At 45.0% G+C, this 19,768-nt stretch overlaps 1 protein-coding gene across 1 annotated transcript in view; it reads right to left on the bottom strand.

Annotated features, from left to right (window-relative positions):
• The window catches only part of LOC309548370 (uncharacterized protein), a gene marked incomplete at both ends in the record, with an annotated part of 295,496 nt that overhangs the window by 119,928 nt on the left and 155,800 nt on the right, over positions 1-19,768 (bottom strand). Inside the window, one exon of the mRNA XM_082248308.1 lies at positions 1,305-2,663. Coding sequence (XP_082104434.1) covers positions 1,305-2,663 — 1,359 coding nt within the window. The remainder of the gene's footprint in view (positions 1-1,304; positions 2,664-19,768) is intronic.

Raw genomic sequence — 19,768 nt, 5'->3', positions numbered from 1 at the left:
TGAGGTGGCTGTGTTATTTTTTTTCTAGATCATTAATTAAAAGATGTAGTTGTGGTATTTGTGAAGTGAGAGCATCCTGTGAGGTCTGGACAGTGGTGGCAACCATTCTTATGTCAGTAATTTCCTGTAATGCAGCTTTCAGTTTACCATCTATGTCTTCCACTTTTTGATTGAGGAGCAGCATGTCTTCCCTAAGGACCATTTCAATCCTGCTCACTAGCATCTCATAGTTAGGCTTAGTGTTCATAGTGGGCAGGAAGGACCAGGACACATTCCACTGGAGTAGCTGAAGTCAGCCAATTGGTATCAGAGCAGGGCTGTGGAGGTGTACTAACTGCAGTCTGTAGCTGATTAAATGGATTAGAGGGGTCCTTGTGGTCTCCTTGAGTCAGTGCTGTAGTAGATCGTAAGGAGCCGCTATGTCTGTGTCTTTCCTTTAGAGCATGGGAGCATATTTTTTCCCTATAGCTGGAATCTGGAGACAATGCAAAGGAGCGTGGAGGCAGGGAAAAAGTTCACTGATTGGGGAGAGGAAAGGCAGCTGTTTCAAAAAACAGTCCATGGCTGTGGAAGAGTAGTGATTCTGTGACTTCTCAGGCTTCCTCTTGTGGGTTGTCACTCCGTGGACAGGGGCCAGTAGGTGACTGCTGTATGGCTGTAAGTGGTAGATAGCCCGGGAGCTCAGCCACGATGTTGCTTCACTCCTCCATGCCTAGACCACGACCCATGCCTGCACATCTTAATCTGATAGCAAAGTTTTAAAAAGCTTGAGCATGGCTGGTGTTAAATCACTGACTGTTTCAGGGACACCAAAGATCATGAGGTTTTCATGTCTGTTACAATTATCTAAATCTTCTAGTAAGTTTGCTAGTAGCATTGTATTGTTTCACTTTCCCATTAGCTTGTTGATGTGGAATGTGAAACTTCAGAGACACCCCAAACCCTTTCAGAGTTACTTATCAGCTACTGTTTTAACACTCCTTTCTTCCAGAGTTTCCTTTATGCATCTGAAAATGAATATTGGGAATCCTCTGATGTACGATAAGGGCTGATTTTACTGTAAACTCTTTATCACATTCAGAACACTGATATGGGTTCTCTCCAGTGTGAATCCTCTGGTGTTTGATAAGCTCTGTACTCCCTTTAAAAGCTTTGTTACATTCAGAACACTGATATGGCTTTCCCCCAGTATGACTCCTCTGGTGTAAAATAAGAGTTGTCTTCATTGCAAACATTTTGCTACACTCAGGACATTGAAATGGCTTCTCTCAGGTGTGAACCATCTGGTGTGTAATAAGGTTTACCTTCTGTGTAAAAGCTTTGCCACATTCAGAACACTGATATGGTTTCTCTCCAGTGTGGACCCTCTCATGTATGGTAAGCTGTTTCTTCCCTGTAAAAGCTTTGCCACAATCAGAACACTGATAAGGCTTCTCTCCAGTGTGAATCCTCTGGTGCATGATAAGAGCTGACCTCCCTCTAAAAGCTTTGTTACATTCAGAACACTGATATGGCTTTTCCCCAGTATGACTCCTCTGGTGTAAAATAAGAGTTGTCTTCATTGCAAACATTTTGCTACACTCAGGACATTGAAATGGCTTCTCTCCGGTGTGAACCATCTGGTGTGTAATAAGGTTTACCTTCTGTGTAAAAGCTTTGCCACATTCAGAACATTGATACGGCTTCTCTCCAGTGTGGATCTTCTTGTGTGTGATAAGACTTGTTTTCTCTGTAAAACATTTGTTACACTCAGAACACTGATATGGCTTCTCTCCAGTGTGAACCCTCTGGTGTTTTAAAAGCTTTGACTGGACTGCAAAAACTTTGTTACACTCAAAACATTGGAATGGCTTCTCTCCAGTGTGAATCTTCTGGTGTCTGGTAAGATGATGGATCTGTTTAAAAGATTTCTTACATTCCGAACACTGATATGGTCTCTCTCCAGTGTGAATCCTCTGGTGTGTGATAAGATGATCCTTCTGTATAAAAGCCTTGTCACATTCAGAACACTGATATGACTTCTCTAAATTATGACATTTTTGGTGTCGAAGAAGGCTTGATTTACCTGCAAAAGCTTTATCACATTCAAGGCACAGATAAGGCTTCTTTCCAGTGTGAACCCTCTGGTGTGAGATAAGATTTTGCTTCTGTGCGAAAGCTTTATCACATTTAGAACACTGATATGGCTTCTCTCCAGTGTGAATCCTCTCATGCATAACAAGCAATGACTTAATTGTAAAAGATTTCTTACATTCCGAACACTGATATGGTCTCTCTCCAGTGTGAATCCTCTGGTGTGCGATAAGATTGTGTTTCTCTGTAAAAGCCTTGTCACATTCAGAACACTGATATGACTTCTCTAAATTATGACATTTTTGGTGTCGAAGAAGGCTTGATTTACCTGCAAAAGCTTTGTCACATTCAAGGCACAGATAAGGCTTCTTTCCAGTGTGAACCCTCTGGTGTGAGATAAGATTTTGCTTCTGTGCGAAAGCTTTATCACATTTAGAACACTGATATGGCTTCTCCCCAGTGTGAATCCTCTCATGCATAACAAGCAAGGACTTAATTGTAAAAGATTTTTCACATTCAGAGCACTGATGTGGCTTCTCTCCTTTGTGACCCTTCTGGTGTCTGATAACCTTTGCTTCCATTGTAAAACTCTTGTCACGTTACAAAAAAGATATATCTTCTCTCCTATGTGACTTCTCTTGAGTACACATAGGTGTGACTTTACTGCAAAAACATTGTGACTCCTTTCCTGTTGTCCTTTTAGGCTGGAGCAATGTTAAAGAGCAATCATGACATTTAGAGCACTGATATGGCTTATGTCCTGTGTGAATCCTCCCGTGATCTGTAGTAAAGCCTTTCAGTCTCTCAGAAGACCCATATGACTCGTCTCCAATGTGACTTTGTTGTGCTTACGGAGACCAACAATCACCCATCAATCCACCTGTACAGAGATAAATAAAATATAAATAAAATGAAAAGCCAAAAATATCTAAATATGACTAAATTAAAGTTAACTCTTACGTTTTATCTTTCCTTATTAAATACATTTCATACACAGACTTATATACAAGTAATAAATATGTTTAAATTTAGTATTGTACCTAGAAAAGGACACCTAAAATTTTCTATAATGGTATAAAAGAGTGCCTATTACAAAATACCTTCCACTCTCCTCTCCTGTACATACCGCCCACTGTCATACCCTCCACACTCCTCTCCTGTACATACCACCCACTGTTATACCCTCCACTCTCCTCTCCTGTACATACTGCCCACTGTCATACCCTCCACACTCCTCTCCTGTACATACTGCCCACTGTCATACCCTCCACACTCCTCTCCTGTACATACCGCCCACTGTCATACCCTCCACACTCCTCTCCTGTACATACCACCCACTGTTATACCCTCCACTCTCCTCTCCTGTACATACTGCCCACTGTCATACCCTCCACACTCCTCTCTTGTACATACTACCCACTGTCATACCCTCCACACTCCTCTCCTGTACATACCGCTCACTGTTATACCTCCACACTCCTCTCCTGTACATACTGCCCACTGTCATACCCTCCACACTCCTCTCCTGTACATGCCGCCCACTGTCATACCCTCCACACTCCTCTCCTGTACATATAGCCCACTGTCATATCCTCCACACTCCTCTCCTGTACATACTGCCCACTGTCATACCCTCCACACTCCTCTCCTGTACATACCGCTCACTGTTATACCTCCACACTCCTCTCCTGTACATATAGCCCACTGTCATATCCTCCACACTCCTCTCCTGTACATACCGCCCACTGTCATACCCTCCACACTCCTCTCCTGTACATATAGCCCACTGTCATATCCTCCACACTCTTCTCCTGTACATACTGCCCACTGTCATACCCTCCACACTCCTCTCCTGTACATACTGCCCACCGTCATACCCTCCACACTACTCTCCTGTACATACCGCTCACTGTTATACCTCCACACTCCTCTCCTGTACATACCGCCCACTGTCATACCCTCCACACTCCCCTACTGTACACACCGCCCACTGTCATACCCTCCACACTCCTCTCCTGTACATAACACCCACTGTCTTACCCTCCACACTCCTCTCCTGTACATAGGAGAGGAGTGTGGAGGGTATGACAGTGGGCAGAATGTAAAGGAGAGGAGTGTGGAGGATATGAAAGTGGGCGGTATGTACAGGAGAGGAGTGTGGAGGGTATGACAGTTGACGGTATGTACGGGAGAGGAGTGTGGAGGGTATGACAGTTGACGGTATGTACAGGAGAGGAGTGTGGAGGTATAACAGTGAGCGGTATGTACAGGAGAGGAGTGTGGAGGGTATGACAGTGGGCGGTAAGTACAGGAGAGGAGTGTGGAGTGTATGACAGTGAGCGGTATGTACAGGAGAGGAGTGTGGAGGGTAAGACAGTGAGCAGTATGTACAGGAGAGGAGTGTGGAGGGTATGACAGTGAGCTGTATGTACAGGAGAGGAGTGTGGAGGGTATGACAGTGGGCGGTTTGTACAGGAGAGGAGTGTGGAGGGTATGACAGTGGGCGGTTTGTACAGGAGAGGAGTGTGGAGGGTATGACAGTGGGTGGTATGTACAGGAGAGGAGTGTGGAGGGTATGACAGTGGGCGGTATGTACAGGAGAGGAGTGTGGAGGATATGACAGTGAGCGGTATGTACAGGAGAGGAGTGTAGAGGGTATAACAGTGGGCAGTATGTACAGGAGAGGAGTGTGGAGGGTATGACAGTGAGCAGTATGTACAGGAGAGGAGTGTGGAGGATATGACAGTGGGCGTTATGTAAAGGAGAGGAGTGTGGAGGATAGGACAGTGGGCGGTATGTACAGGAGAGGAGTGTGGAGGATATGACAGTGGGCGGTATGTACAGGAGAGGAGTGTGGAGGATATGACAGTGGGTGGTATGTACAGGAGAGGAGTGTGGAGGATATGACAGTGAGCGGTATGTACAGGAGAGGAGTGTGAAGGATATGACAGTGGGCAGTATGTACAGGCGAATAGTGTGGAGGGTATGACATTGAGCGGTATGTACAGGAGAGGAGTGTGGAGGATATGACAGTGAGCGGTATGTACAGGAGAGGAGTGTGGAGGGTATGACAGTGGTCGGTATGTACAGGAGAATAGTGTGGAGAAACATAGAAACATAGAATGTGTCGGCAGATAAGAACCATACATCCAAGCATTCTGCTGGCATTTCGTGCTGCTCTTTTACATTGTCTTCCCACCTTTAAGTCTTCTGAAATAATTACTCCTAAATCCCTTTCCTCAGATACTGAGGTCAGGACTGTGTCAAATATTCTATATTCTGCCCTTGGGTTTTTACGCCCCAGGTGCATTATCTTGCACTTATCCACATTAAATTTCAGTTGCCAGAGTTCTGACCATTCTTCTAGTTTTCCTAAATCCTTTTCCATTTGGAGTTTCCCTCCAGGAACATCAACCCTGTTACATATCTTTGTGTCATCAGCAAAAAGACAAACCTTACCATCGAGGCCTTTTGCAATATCACTTATGAAGATATTAAACAAAATTGGTCCCAGTACAGATCCCTGAGGTACCCCACTGGTAACATGACCTTGTTCTGAATGTTCTCCATTGACTACAACCCTCTGTTGTCTTTCACTCAGCCACTGCCTAATCCACTCAACAATATGGGAGTCCATGCTCAATGACTGCAGTTTATTGATAAGTCTTCTATGTGGGACAGTGTCAAAAGCCTCACTAAAATCTAGATATACAATGTCTACTGCACCTCCACCGTCTATTATTTTAGTCACCCAGTCAAAAAAATCTATAAGATTTGTTTGACATGATCTCCCTGAAGTAAACCCATGTTGTTTTTCATCTTGCAATCCATGGGATTTAGGATGTTCCACAATCCTATCCTTTAATAGGGTTTCCATTAATTTGCCTACTATTGATGTCAGACTCTCTGGTCTATAGTTGCTCGATTGCTCCCTACTACCCTTCTTGTGAATGGGCACGACATTTGCCAATTTCCAATCTTCCGGGACGACTCCTGTTACTGATGATTGGTTAAATAAATCTGTTATGGTTTTGCCAGCTCACCACTAAGCTCTTTTAATAATTTTGGGTGTATCTCATCAGGACCCTGTGACTTATTTGTCTTCACTTTAGACAGCAATCTTAGAACGTCTTCCTCTGTAAAGACACATGCATCAAACAATTTATTAGTCATCCTTTCAAGTGGAGGTCCTTCTCCTTTTTCTTCTGTAAAAACTGAACAGAAGTATTCATTATGGCAGTCGGCTAGCCCTTTATTCTCTTCTACATACCTTCCGTCCTTTGTTTTTAATTTAGTTATTCCTTGTTTTAATTTCCTTTTTTCATTTATATATCTGAAGAATGTCTTATCCCCCTTTTTTATAGACTGAGCTAGTTTTTCTTCTGCCTGCGCTTTAGAAGTTCTTATAACTTGCTTGGCCTCTTTCTGTCTAATCTTGTAGATTTCCTTATCTTCATTGCTCTGGGTTTTTTATAATTACAAAATGCTAGCTTTTTATTTTTAATGATTTGGGCCACTTCTGCTGAGTACCACAGTGGTCTCTTCCTTTTTTTGCTTTTACTGACAAGTCTAATGCAATTTTCTGTTGCCTTCAATAATGCACCTTTTAAGTAGTCCCATTCTCCTGGACTCCATGTAATCCGTTCCAGTCTGATAAGGACTCATTTATGACTAATTTCATTTTTGAAAAGTCTGTTTTTCTAAGATCTAAAACTTTTGTTTTTGTGTGGTGTGACTCTTTCACAGTTCTTATATTAAACCACACTGACTGGTGATCACTAGATCCCAAGGTTTCGCCTACAATGACATCATATACCGAATCCCCATTTGTGAATACCAAATCCAAAATGGCCTCCCTCCGGGTTGGCTCCTCAACCACTTGTTGCAGAGACAACCCCAGTAGGGAATTTAGAATATCTGTACTCCTGGTAGAACTTGCTATTTTGGTTTTCCAGTTTATATCTGGAAGATTAAAATCTCCCATAATGATAACTTCTCCTTTCATTGTCATTTTAGCTATTTCTTCAACTAGTAGATCATCTAGTTCTTTAACTTGACCAGGTGGTCTATATATCACACCTACACGAGTTACTGCATGATTAGCAAACTGCAACGTAACCCAAACTGACTATGTTGGCCTCACCAACTTGTATTAGGTTAGATTTAATGCTATCTTTAACATACAGGGCCACTCCTTTCTTGCCTTCTCTGTCTCTTCTGTATAAAGAGTACCCTGGTATGGTTATGTCCCAGTCATTTCTTTCATTAAACCATGTCTCCGTAACAGCCACTAAATCTACATTCTCAGATGCCATTATTGACCCAAGTTCATTGATTTTTTTACCTAAACTGCGAGCATTTGTAGACAGGACTCTGAGCTTATCATTTCTTAACCTCTGTGCTTCTGACCTGTTCTGGCATTGGAGAGTATGACATTGAGCGGTATGTACAGTAGAGGAGTGTGGAGGGTATGACAGTGGGCAGTATGTACAGGAGAGGAGTGTGGAGGGTATGACAGTGGGCAGTATGTACAGGAGAGGAGTGTGGAGGGTAATATGGTAGGCGGTATGTATAGGAGAGGAGTGTGGAGGGTATGAAAGTGGGCAGTATGTACAGGAGAGGAGTGTGGAGGATATTACAGTGGGCGGTATGTACAAGAGAGGAGTGTGGAGGATATGATAGTGAGCGGTATGTACAGGAGAGGAGTGTGGAGGGTATGACAGTGAGCGGTATGTGCAGGAGAGGAGTGTGGAGGGTATGACAGTGAGCGGTATGTGCAGGAGAGGAGTGTGGAGGGTATGACAGTGAGCGGTATGTACAGGAGAGGAGTGTGGAGGGTATGATAGTGAGCGGTATGTACAGGAGAGGAGTGTGGAGGGAATGATAGTGGGTGGTATATACAGGAGAGGAGTGTGGAGGGTATGACAGTGAGCGGTATGTACAGGAGAGGAGTGTGGAGGGTATGACAGTGGGCAGTATGTACAGGAGAGGAGTGTGGAGGGTATGACAGTGGGCAGTATTTATAGGAGAGGAGTGTGGAGGGTATGACAGTGGGTGGTATGTACAGGAGAGGAGTGTGGAGGGTATGACAGTGGGCAGTATGTACAGGAGAGGAGTGTGGAGGGTATGACAGTGGGCGGTATGTACAGGAGAGGAGTGTGGTATAGTGTTGGATCATCATACCCTCCACTTGTGCTTCTATCTTATCATCCTGGAGGAGATAGAGGCACAGGTGGAGCCAAACAATGGACCCACTGTACATCTAACTTATTAAAATGCCAGGACCCAGAGGGTTCTCCTGGTGTTTCTCCTCTTATTCTGTCTCAGCCACATTAGTCGGAGATCAGCCTGAATGTTCTTCCTAGGAGGGAATAACGGAGACATTCTCAGGCCCATTTATTGGGCAGCAATGAAGAGGAAACCATCACTGAGAAGCAAAGTCTGAAGCCGCATTTACTGAAGTCCCAGATAAGCAAAAGTGTTTCACCAACATTTAAAGAGTGCAGTGACCCTCTTTATCGAGGTGATTGGAAACAAAGTGTGAGAAGCTATATACACACACACACGATTACCAAAAGTATTGGGATGCCTGCCTTTACACGCACACCATTTTAAATGGCATCCCAGTCTTGATCCATAGGGTTCAATATTGAGTTGGCCCACCCTTTGCAACTTTAACAGCTTCAACTCTTCTGGGAAGGCTGTCCACAATGTGTCTATGGGAATGCCAGAAGTGCATTTGTGACATCAGGCACTGATGTTGGACCCAAAAGTGTTCTATCGGGCTGAGGTCAGCCAAGTTCCTCCACCCCGAACTCACTCATCCATGTCTTTATGGACCTTGCTTTGTGCACTGGTCCAAATAATTTGGTGGAGGGGGGGGGGGGATTATGGTGTGGGGTTGTTTTTCAGGGGTTGGGCTTGGCCCCTTAGTTCCAGTGAGGGGAACTCTTAAGGCATCAGCATACCAAGACATTTTGGACAATTTCGTGGTCCAAACTTTGTGGGAAGAGTTTGGGGATGGCCCCTTCCTGTTCCAACATGACTGCACACCAGAGCACAAAGCAAGGTCCATAAAGACATGGATGCGTGAGTTTGGGGTGGAGGAACTTGACTGGCATGCACAGAGTCCTGATCTCAACCCCATAGAACACCTTTGGGATGATATAGAGTGGAGACTGCGAGCCAGGACTTCTCGTCCAATATCAGTGCCTGACTTCACAAATGGAAGAATGGTGAAACATTCCCATAGACACATTTCTAAACCTTGTGGACAGCCTTCCCAGAAGAGTTGAAGCTGTCATAGCTGCAAAGGGTGGGCCAACTCAATATTTAACCCTACGGACTAAGACTGGGATGCCATTAAAGTTAATGTGCGTGTAAAGGCAGGCGTCCCAATACTTTTGATAACATAGTGTGTGTTCAAGTATATATTATATACACACACACACACACACACACACACACACATACCACCTCTGTACTGATGACACCCAGATCTATTTTTCGACTCCTCAACCCACCCCCTCAATCCCCTCACATATCACAGACATACTGAGAGACATATTAGTATGAATGTCACACCATTTCCTCAAACTCAATATTTCTCCTCCGTGACTTTACCATTGAGATCCACAGCACAACTATTGGTCCCTCCACAAACTCCAGGGTGCTGGGTGTAATCCCAAACTCTGACCTCTCCTTCAGCCCCCACATCCAATCACTGGCTACATTTTGCCGCCTTAACCTCCTCAACATTTCCAGAATTTGCCCCTTCCTGACTAACACCACAAAACAACTTAGTCACTCCTTGCTTATTTCCCACCTTGACTACTGGAACTCCCCCCTCAATGGCTGACCTTTACACAGGATATCCCCCCTTCAGTCTAATATGAATGCTGCTGCCAGACTAATACACCTTACTAACCAATCCGTGACTGCTGCTCCTCTCTGCCAATCCTTCACTGGCTTCCCATCCCCCATCGTATAAAATTAGAATACTAACCACAATTAACAAGGCCATCCACAACATCACCCCCACCTACATCACCAACCTAATGTGCAGATATCACCCAAATCGTCCTCCCTGCACCTTCCAAGACCTCCTACTATCTAGCTCTAGGGATCGGCCGAAAATAGAAAAAATAGCACTTTTGGTGTTCGGTCGAATAAGTAAAAAGGCCGAATAAATTTGTGCCGAACAATGTCAGCGGCGGTCACTAAATGGCGGCCCGCGCGATGCTTCCGCCCGGACCGCGAGCCCGCTACCTAGGAGTCCTTCAGTCCCCTTCCTCATTGCGGCTCCCGGCTCTCTGCTCACACGCCGCCGGTTTCTGTCCGAGTAGGGGGTGTGACGTCACGCGCGCGTCCTGCCCCCTGCTCCTGACTGCGGCTCCTTCACACTAGGTCCAACGAGCGTGACACTATGTGCACGCCCCACCCCCCTGTCCGCGGCTTTTGGCTCCGACCTGGCTGCAGTTCAGGTATGTGGAGCACATTTGGGGGAGAATACGGTAGCTGCACAAGCATTAGTGTGCAGACTGGCATATTTTGCCATATGTTGCCACTTGCCATGCTCATTAGAGTGCCCTATAGAGTGCCCTATAATGTGCCCAACAGAGTGCTCCCTTGACATAAAATGTGGCCATCAGTGTGCCCCTTATTTTATGCTAAGGGACATGCTGATGAGCATATTTTATGTTAAGGGGCACTCTGATGGGCATATTTTATGTTAAGGGGCACGCTAATGGGCATATTTTATGTTAAGAGCAACGCTGATTTAAATGTTTTGTTTTGCCCATCAGAGTGCCCCCTAACATAAAATGTGCCCATCAGTGTGCCCCCTAACATAAAATGTGCCCATCAGCGTGCCCCCTAAAAATTGGCAAAATAAATGGAAAAAATGCAAAACACCGCGTTCGGTATTCGGCCAAGCATTTCATTATTATTCGGCTTCGGCCAAGAATTTCATTTTGGTGCATCCCTATCTAGCTCCCTTGTTACCTCATCCCATGCTCACCTCCAGAACCTCTCCCATCCTCCGGAACTCCCTGCCCCAGCATGTCTGGTCAGTTCCTACCTTGTGCACCTTTAGCTATTTTCCTACCTTGTGTGCCCCTGCAGCTATTACCTTTTGTACCCCCTCCCCCTCCCTTTACATTGTAAGCTCCATGAGCAGGGCTCTCCTATTCCTCCTGTAATGAACTGTATTGTAATTGTACCGTCCCCCTTTATATTGTAAAGCACTGCGCTAACTGTGGGCACTATATACATCGTGTATAATATTAATATACCCAGACACTATATACACATGGTGTATAATAATAATAATAATATACCCAGACACTATATACATGGTGTATAATAATAATAATAATATACCCAGACACTATATACATGGTGTATAATAATAATAATAATAATAATAATAATAATAATAATAATAATAATATACCCAGACACTATATACATGGTGTATAATAATAATATACCCAGACACTATATACATGGTGTATAATAATAATATACATAGCTTGGTAATCAGAAGGAGGAACAGCGGGTCACAGATCAGTGATATGTGTATAGCAGGGACGGGAACCCCGTACCATGAATAGTTAGTTGATGTTCGGAATAAACTACCAGCAGAGGTAGTGAGACGGTCAACAGTAAACGGCTTCAAACATGCTTGGGACAAACATAAATCTGTAGTCTGACAATAAAGGGAACGATAAAAAAATGTGCAGATTCAATGGACTACGTGGTCCTTTTCTGCCATCACGTTTCTAATAGGAAATCCGCCTGACTTACCTGTGTGATCTGATATGGAGAAGATCCCATGCTGTCCCTATAATGGCCATGTGTTCAGGATGGAGAAGCTGTTCAGCCTGCTGGAACTGGATTTAAAATGGCTGAAAACAGTGTGAAACAATGGGAAAGTGTTCCAGGGACAGGAAGTGACATAGGACAGGAAGTGACTCGGGACAGGACGTGACATAGGACAGGAAGTGACTCAGGACAGGAAGTGACATAAAACAGGAAGTGACATAGAAAGGAAGTGCCTGGGAACTGAAGAATACAGAGGGTGCAGTATGGAAAGCAGACACTAAATGGTGCCAGTCTAAATAGATGAAAAGTACGGAGTTTGTGGATTTATGTTTCTTTTTTTACTTTTAAATTTTTAACTTCTTTTAAATTTTTTTGGAAGTTTAATTTAACATTCTAATAGCTGCAAGACTTGACTTACTATTGCTAGTATGTGGAAATCTACTGAATCTCCCAACCAGTCCAACGTATTTACTTTTAAATTCTTATTGGAATTTTAATTTAACAATTTTAACAATAACATTTACAATTATTTGTTACTTCTGACTAGTGTTGAGGGAACACGGACTGTATTATTCGTGTTCGTACCGAATAATTGGATTTTTGTTACCTGAACACGAACACGGACACTTTACTGTATATTCGGGTAAAAATCCGTGTTCGGTCGTTTTATTTCCGGGTTTTGCATGCTTTGGCGCTCTTTTCATGGCGGGCTTTCAACAGCCAATCAACAATCGTTTAACTGGTGTGCCTTAAGCCATCCCAGCCATGCCTGCAAATGTCTCAGTAGCTGTGATTGGCCGTCTGAAGCATGTGACCAAGTCTTTATAAGTTCGAGGCAGCCGCAGCGGCGTCATTATGCTGCTTAGATCAGGGACAGAGCACACATCAACGTGCTGGCTGCTGATTAGGGAAAGATAGGCAGGAAAAAACCATTTGTGTCCGGATAGAATTGAGGGACAGGTTGGAGTGTTTAGGCAGGGCGAGTTGTAGGCATTTTAGGGATAGAGTCTGCTGAATTATAGGGTCAGTGTGTTCTACAAACTACAATCGATATTGCTGTGTGGGGTGGGGTCTGCACTTAGTTCTCCTGATCTACGATCTCTTCTCAATCCTGTTAGGGACAGAGTCTGCTGAATTTTAGGGAAAGTGTGTTCTACAAACTACAATCGATATTGCTGTGTGGTGTGGGATAGGAGATAGGCAGGTGTCAGTGATCCACATCCATTTTTCTGTGTGTGGGCTGCAGTGAACACAATCTTTTTGGGGTGCAGTGAACACAATCCTTTTGGAGTGCAGTGAACAAAATCTTTGTGGGGTGCAGTGAACAAAACCTTTGTGGGGGTACAGTGAACACAATCTTTGTGGGGTGCAGTGAAGACAATCCTTGTGGGGTGCAGTGAAGACAATCCTTGTGGGGTGCAGTGAACAAAATCTTTGGGGGGTACAGTGAACACAATCTTTGTGGGGTGCAGAGAAGACAATCCTTGTGGGGTGCAGTGAACAAAATCTTTGGGGGGGGTACAGTGAACACAATCTTTGTGGGGTGCAGTGAACAAAACCTTTGTGGGGTGCAGTGAAGACAATCCTTGTGGGGTGCAGTGAAGACAATCCTTGTGGGGTGCAGTGAACAAAATCTTTGGGGGGTACAGTGAACACAATCTTTGTGGGGTGCAGTGAACAAACCTTTGTGGGGTACAGTGAACACAATCTTTGTGGGGTGCAGTGAACAAAACCTTTGTGGGGTACAGTGAACACAATCTTTGTGGGGTGCAGTGAAGACAATCCTTTTGGAGTGCAGTGAACACAATCTTTGTGGGGTACAGTGAACACAATCTTTGTGGGGTGCAGTGAACAAAACATTTGTGGGGTACAGTGAACACAATCTTTGTGGGGTGCAGTGAACACAATCTTTGTGGGGTGCAGTGAACAAAACCTTTGTGGGGTGCAGTGAACACAACCTTTGTGGGGTACAGTGAACACAATCTTTGTGGGGTGCAGTGAACAAAACCTTTGTGGGGTACAGTGAACACAATCTTTGTGGGGTACAGTGAATACAATCTTTGTGGGGTGCAGTGAACAAAACCTTTGTGGGGTACAGTGAACACAATCTTTGTGGGGTGCAGTGAACAAAACCTTTGTGGGGTACAGTGAACACAATCTTTGTGGGGTGCAGTGAAGACAATCCTTTTGGAGTGCAGTGAACAAAATCTTTGTGGGGTACAGTGAACACAATCTTTGTGGGGTGCAGTGAACAAAATCTTTGTGGGGTACAGTGAAGACAATCCTTGTGGGGTGCAATGAAGACAATCCTTGTGGGGTGCAGTGAAGACAATCCTTGTGGGGTGCAGTGAACAAAATCTTTGGGGGGGGTACAGTGAACACAATCTTTGTGGGGTGCAGTGAACAAAACCTTTGTGGGGTACAGTGAACACAATCTTTGTGGGGTGCAGTGAACAAAACCTTTGTGGGGTACAGTGAACACAATCTTTGTGGGGTACAGTGAACACAATCTTTGTGGGGTGCAGTGAACAAAACCTTTGTGGGGTACAGTGAACACAATCTTTGTCGGGTACAGTGAACACAATCTTTGTGGGGTGCAGTGAACAAAACCTTTGTGGGGTACAGTGAACACAATCTTTGTCGGGTACAGTGAACACAATCTTTGTGGGGTGCAGTGAACAAAACCTTTGTGGGGTACAGTGAACACAATCTTTGTGGGGTGCAGTGAACAAAATCTTTGTGGGGTACAGTGAACACAATCTTTGTGGGGTGCAGTGAAGACAATCCTTGTGGGGTGCAGTGAAGACAATCCTTGTGGGGTGCAGTGAACAACATCTTTGGGGGGTACAGTGAACACAATCTTTGTGGGGTGCAGTGAACAAAACCTTTGTGGGGTACAGTGAACACAATCTTTGTGGGGTGCAGTGAACAAAACCTTTGTGGGGTACAGTGAACACAATCTTTGTGGGGTGCAGTGAAGACAATCCTTTTGGAGTGCAGTGAACACAATCTTTGTGGGGTACAGTGAACAAAACCTTTGTGGGGTACAGTGAACACAATCTTTGTGGGGTGCAGAGAAGACAATCCTTTTGGGGTGCAGTGAACACAATCTTTGTGGGGTACAGTGAACACAATCTTTGTGGGGTGCAGTGAACAAAACCTTTGTGGGGTGCAGTGAACACAATCTTTGTGGGGTACAGTGAACACAATCTTTGTAGGGTGCAGTGAACACAATCTTTGTGGGGTACAGTGAACACAATCTTTGTGGGGTACAGTGAACACAATCTCATACTTCTGAAGCTTTGAGGGTGCTGCCTGTTCTATACTCCTCCTCCTCCTCCTCATCCATCCTTTTAGGTGTACAAACAATAGTAATTGGGGCCTAGTGTGCTTCTGTACGTGTGAAAAACATACACTTTTTTTGATCATATTTCCTATTCCGTTATTCAATAAAAACCTTTGGGGCTCAATTAAATTGCGGAATAGTCTGTGTCGGTACGTGTGAGATCCACCTTTCCAAGTTTTTGGGGTTCATCTCATACTTCTGAAGCTTTGAGGGTGCTGCCTGTTCTATACTCCTCCTCCTCCTCATCCATCCTTTTAGGTGTACAAACAATAGTAATTCAGGCCTAGTGTGCTTCTGTACGTGTGAAAAACATACACTTTTTTTTGATCATATTTCCTATTCCGCTATTCTGTAAAAACCTTTGGGGCTCAATTAAATTGCGGAATAGTCTGTGTCGGTACGTGTGAGATCCACCTTTCCAAGTTTTTGGGGTTCATCTCATACTTCTGAAGCTTTGAGGGTGCTGCCTGTTCTATACTCCTCCTCCTCCTCCTCCTCCTCCTCATCCATCCTTTTAGGGGTACAAACAATAGTAATTGGGGCCTAGTGTGCTTCTGTACGTGTGAAAAACATACACTTTTTTTTGATCATATTTCCTATTCCGCTATTCAATAAAAACCTTTGGGGCTCAATTAAATTGCGGAATAGTCTGTGTCGGTACGTGTGAGATCCACCTTTCCAAGTTTTTGGGGTTCATCTCATACTTCTGAAGCTTTGAGGGTGCTGCCTGTTCTATACTCCTCCTCCTCCTCCTCCTCCTCATCCATCCTTTTAGGTGTACAAACAATAGTAATTGGGGCCTAGTGTGCTTCTGTACGTGTGAAAAACATACACTTTTTTTTGATCATATTTCCTATTCCGCTATTCAATAAAAACCTTTGGGGCTCAATTAAATTGCGGAATAGTCTGTGTCGGTACGTGTGAGATCCACCTTTCCAAGTTTTTGGGGTTCATCTCATACTTCTGAAGATTTGAGGGTGCTGCCTGTTCCATACTCCTCTTCCTCATCCTCCCTTTAGGGTAGGAAAAAATTTAATCGGGCCTAGTCTGTGTTTGTACGTGTGAGATACACAGTTTTTTATCCTATTCCGCTATTCAATACACACCCTTTTGGTGTAAAAAACATTAAATTGCGGCATAGTTTACATATTTGACATTTGCATATATTGTGCCTTGTTGCGCTGTTTTGAGTACTCCACCAACATGGCCAGTGGCAATGACGCCGTTCTCAGCTTAACTATCCCACTTCTATGCCTCCTTGAAAAAACAATTCGGGCGATGATGGAAGAGGATGTGGCACAGGATGAGGAGGAGGAGGAGGAGGATGAAGAGGTAACATTTCAAAGGCTTTCAGGGCAGTCATTCGCAAGGGGCTCCGAGGGTGGGTTCCTGCACACGCAAACGCCAGGGACACAATTGTCCAGCAGGGGCACAGTTCTGGAGGATGAGGAGGATGAGGAGGAGGAGGAGCTGGAGGAGGAGATGGAACCATGTTCACAGCAGGGTGGCACCCAGGCCAGCTCATGGCCATCACTGGTGCGTGGCTGGGGGGATACAGAGGACACGGACGATACACCTCCCACAGAGGACAGCCTTTCGTTGCCTCTGGGCAGCCTGGCACACATGAGCGATTACATGCTGCAGTGTCTCCACAACGACCGCCGAGTTGCCCACATTCTAACTTGTGCTGATTACTGGGTGGCCACGCTGCTGGATCCCCGTTACAAGGACAACGTACCATCCTTAATTCACTCACTGGAGCGCGATCGCAAGATGCGCGAGTACAAGCGCACGCTGGTAGACGCGATGCTGCTGGCATTCCCATCTGACAGCGGGGCCACAGTGGAAGCACAAGGCAGAGGAGGAGGAGGAGGAGGAGGTCGCCAACACAACCAGGGCACCGCCAGCACCTCAGAAGGCAGGGTTAGCATGGCCGAAATGTGGAAAAGCTTTGTCAGCACGCCACAACAAACAGCAGCACCAGCAGCTCAGATGGAACGTCTTAGCAGGAGGCAGCATTTTACCAACATGGTGGAGCAGTATGTGTGCACACGCCTACATGTAGTGAATGAGGGGTCTGCCCCCTTCAACTTCTGGGTCTCCAAATTGGGCACATGGCCTAAGCTTGCCCTTTACGCCTTGGAGGTGCTGGCGTGCCCTGCAGCCAGTGTATTATCTGAACGGGTATTTAGCACGGCTGGGGGTGTTATAACAGACAAGCGCAGCCGCCTGTCCAGAGACAATGTGGACAAGCTCACGTTCATTAAAATGAACCAGGCATGGATCCCACTGGACTTTTCCGTACCTTGTGCAGAATAGCAATGGATACCGACCTTACCCAGCCATTGTTCCATTTTTGCTCTTTCTCACTCTTTTGGGGTGTACCCTCATTTAAAATTTGTGAAAAGAAGCAGTGTTGGCTACCTCGTCCTCCTCCTCAGGGCCAGATTAACGTAGGGGCTATTGGAGCTGCAGCTCCATGCAGGCCCCTACCTTTTATATAGGCCCCGGGTTGGCCATATTCACTGTGACCGCTCTTCTGTCACTTGTAAACACAGAAGTCTGGCTTCTATGCTCGCTTCCCCAGGCAGCACCCTCAGAACCTCCCCACACAGCGCGAAGGCCTGACAAGGAGGGACAGTTGCCGATGCATGGATGTGTTTATGGGCTTCAGAGACAGCATCCCATGTTGAATTAGGCATGCATGGCTGCACCCTTCCTCCTCTGGGTGCATGCCAAGGCACGGCCCTTAAGGCCCTTCAAAATCCTCAGCACCAAGACCATGATGCTCTTAATCCGGCCCTGGTCCTCGTCCACCGCCGCTTCCACCTACACCGCCCATAGGTGTGCGCAGCCTATTGCATTAGGGTGTGCACCCCAAAGTTGAAATACACATGCATGTGTTTGCCTACATGTACATGGCCCCGATACATTACTCTCCCTGCTGGCAAAGAGAAATAGAGCAGAGCAGGTGCGAGGGAGATCTTTCCCATCTCCTCACTGGCAAACAGAGCGATAATGCTATGTGCCCTAGGTGATTAGGGTGTGCCCAGGTACACCAGGCACACCCTGTGCGCACGCCTATGACACTGCCACATCCACCACCACCTCAACCTCCCTCCTACTCCATATGGGCCTCGTCCTTCAGAGATGAAGAACATTGTTTTATTTTTCTGTTTTTTTTTTTGTTGTTTTAAGTTATTTCCCTATCCACATTTGTTTGCAGAGCACTTGCCATGCTCTTAACTACGTTTTGCTGCCATTTGCAGCACTCTAGCCCTTTCCATTGGTGTTTTAGAGCCATTTTAGTGCCTTAAAGTTCGGGTCCCCATTGACTTCAATGGGGTTCGGTGTCCGGGAAAAGTTCGGTAAAAGTCCGGGACACGGACCCGGACTTTTTTTTAAAGTTCGGCCGAACCCGTCGAACACGGACATCTAGGTGTCCGCTCAACCCTACTTCTGACTCATTGCTTGGTACATGGAACAACAGTTAGAAAAATGAAGAAAATTACGAAAATTACAGGAGTACAAGGTAACAGTTAAAGGAGAAAAAAATACAAACTTATATATATACAGTGCCTTGTGAAAGTATTCGGCCCCCTTGAACTTTTTGACCTTTTGCCACATTTCAGGTTTCAAACATAAAGATATAAAACTGTAATTTTTTGTGAAGAATCAACAAGTGGGACACAATCATGAAGTGGAATGAAATTTATTGGATATTTCAAACTTTTTTAACAAATAAAAAACTGAAAAATTGGGCGTGCAAAATTATTCAGCCCCCTTAAGTTAATACTTTGTAGCGCCACCTTTTGCTGCGATTACAGCTGTAAGTCGCCTGGGGTATGTCTCTATCAGTTTTGCACATTGAGAGACTGAAATTTTTGCTCATTCCTTCTTGCAAAACAGCTCGAGCTCAGTGAGGTTGGATGAAGAGCATTTGTGAACAGAAGTTTTCAGTTCTTTCCACAGATTCTCGATTGGATTCAGGTCTGGACTTTGACTTGGCCATTCTAACACCTGGATATGTTTATTTGTGAACCATTCCATTGTAGATTTTGCTTTATGTTTTGGATCATTGTCTTGTTGGAAGACAAATCTCCGTCCCAGTCTCAGGTCTTTTGCAGACTCCATCAGGTTTTCTTCCAGAATGGTCCTGTATTTGGCTCCATCCCTCTTCCCATCAATTTTAACCATCTTCCCTGTCCCTGCTGAAGAAAAGCAGGCCCAAACCATGATGCTGCCACCACCATGTATGACAGTGGGGATGGTGTGTTCAGGGTGATGAGCTGTGTTGCTTTTATGCCAAACATAACGTTTTGCATTGTTGCCAAAAAGTTCAATTTTGGTTTCATCTGAGCAGAGCTCCTTCTTCCACATGTTTGGTGTCTCCCAGGTGGCTTGTGGCAAACTTTAAACAACACTTTTTATGGATATCTTTAAGAAATGGCTTTCTTCTTGCCACTCTTCCATAAAGGGCAGATTTGTGCAGTATACGACTGATTGTTGTCCTATGGACAGAGT

The sequence above is a fragment of the Pelophylax lessonae genome (genome assembly GCF_965119305.1).
Source record: "Pelophylax lessonae genome assembly, chromosome: 2".
In the NCBI taxonomy this organism is placed as follows: domain Eukaryota; kingdom Metazoa; phylum Chordata; class Amphibia; order Anura; family Ranidae; genus Pelophylax; species Pelophylax lessonae.
Note: the sequence above shows the minus strand (reverse complement) of the source record. Positions and strands in the feature narration are given on the sequence as shown.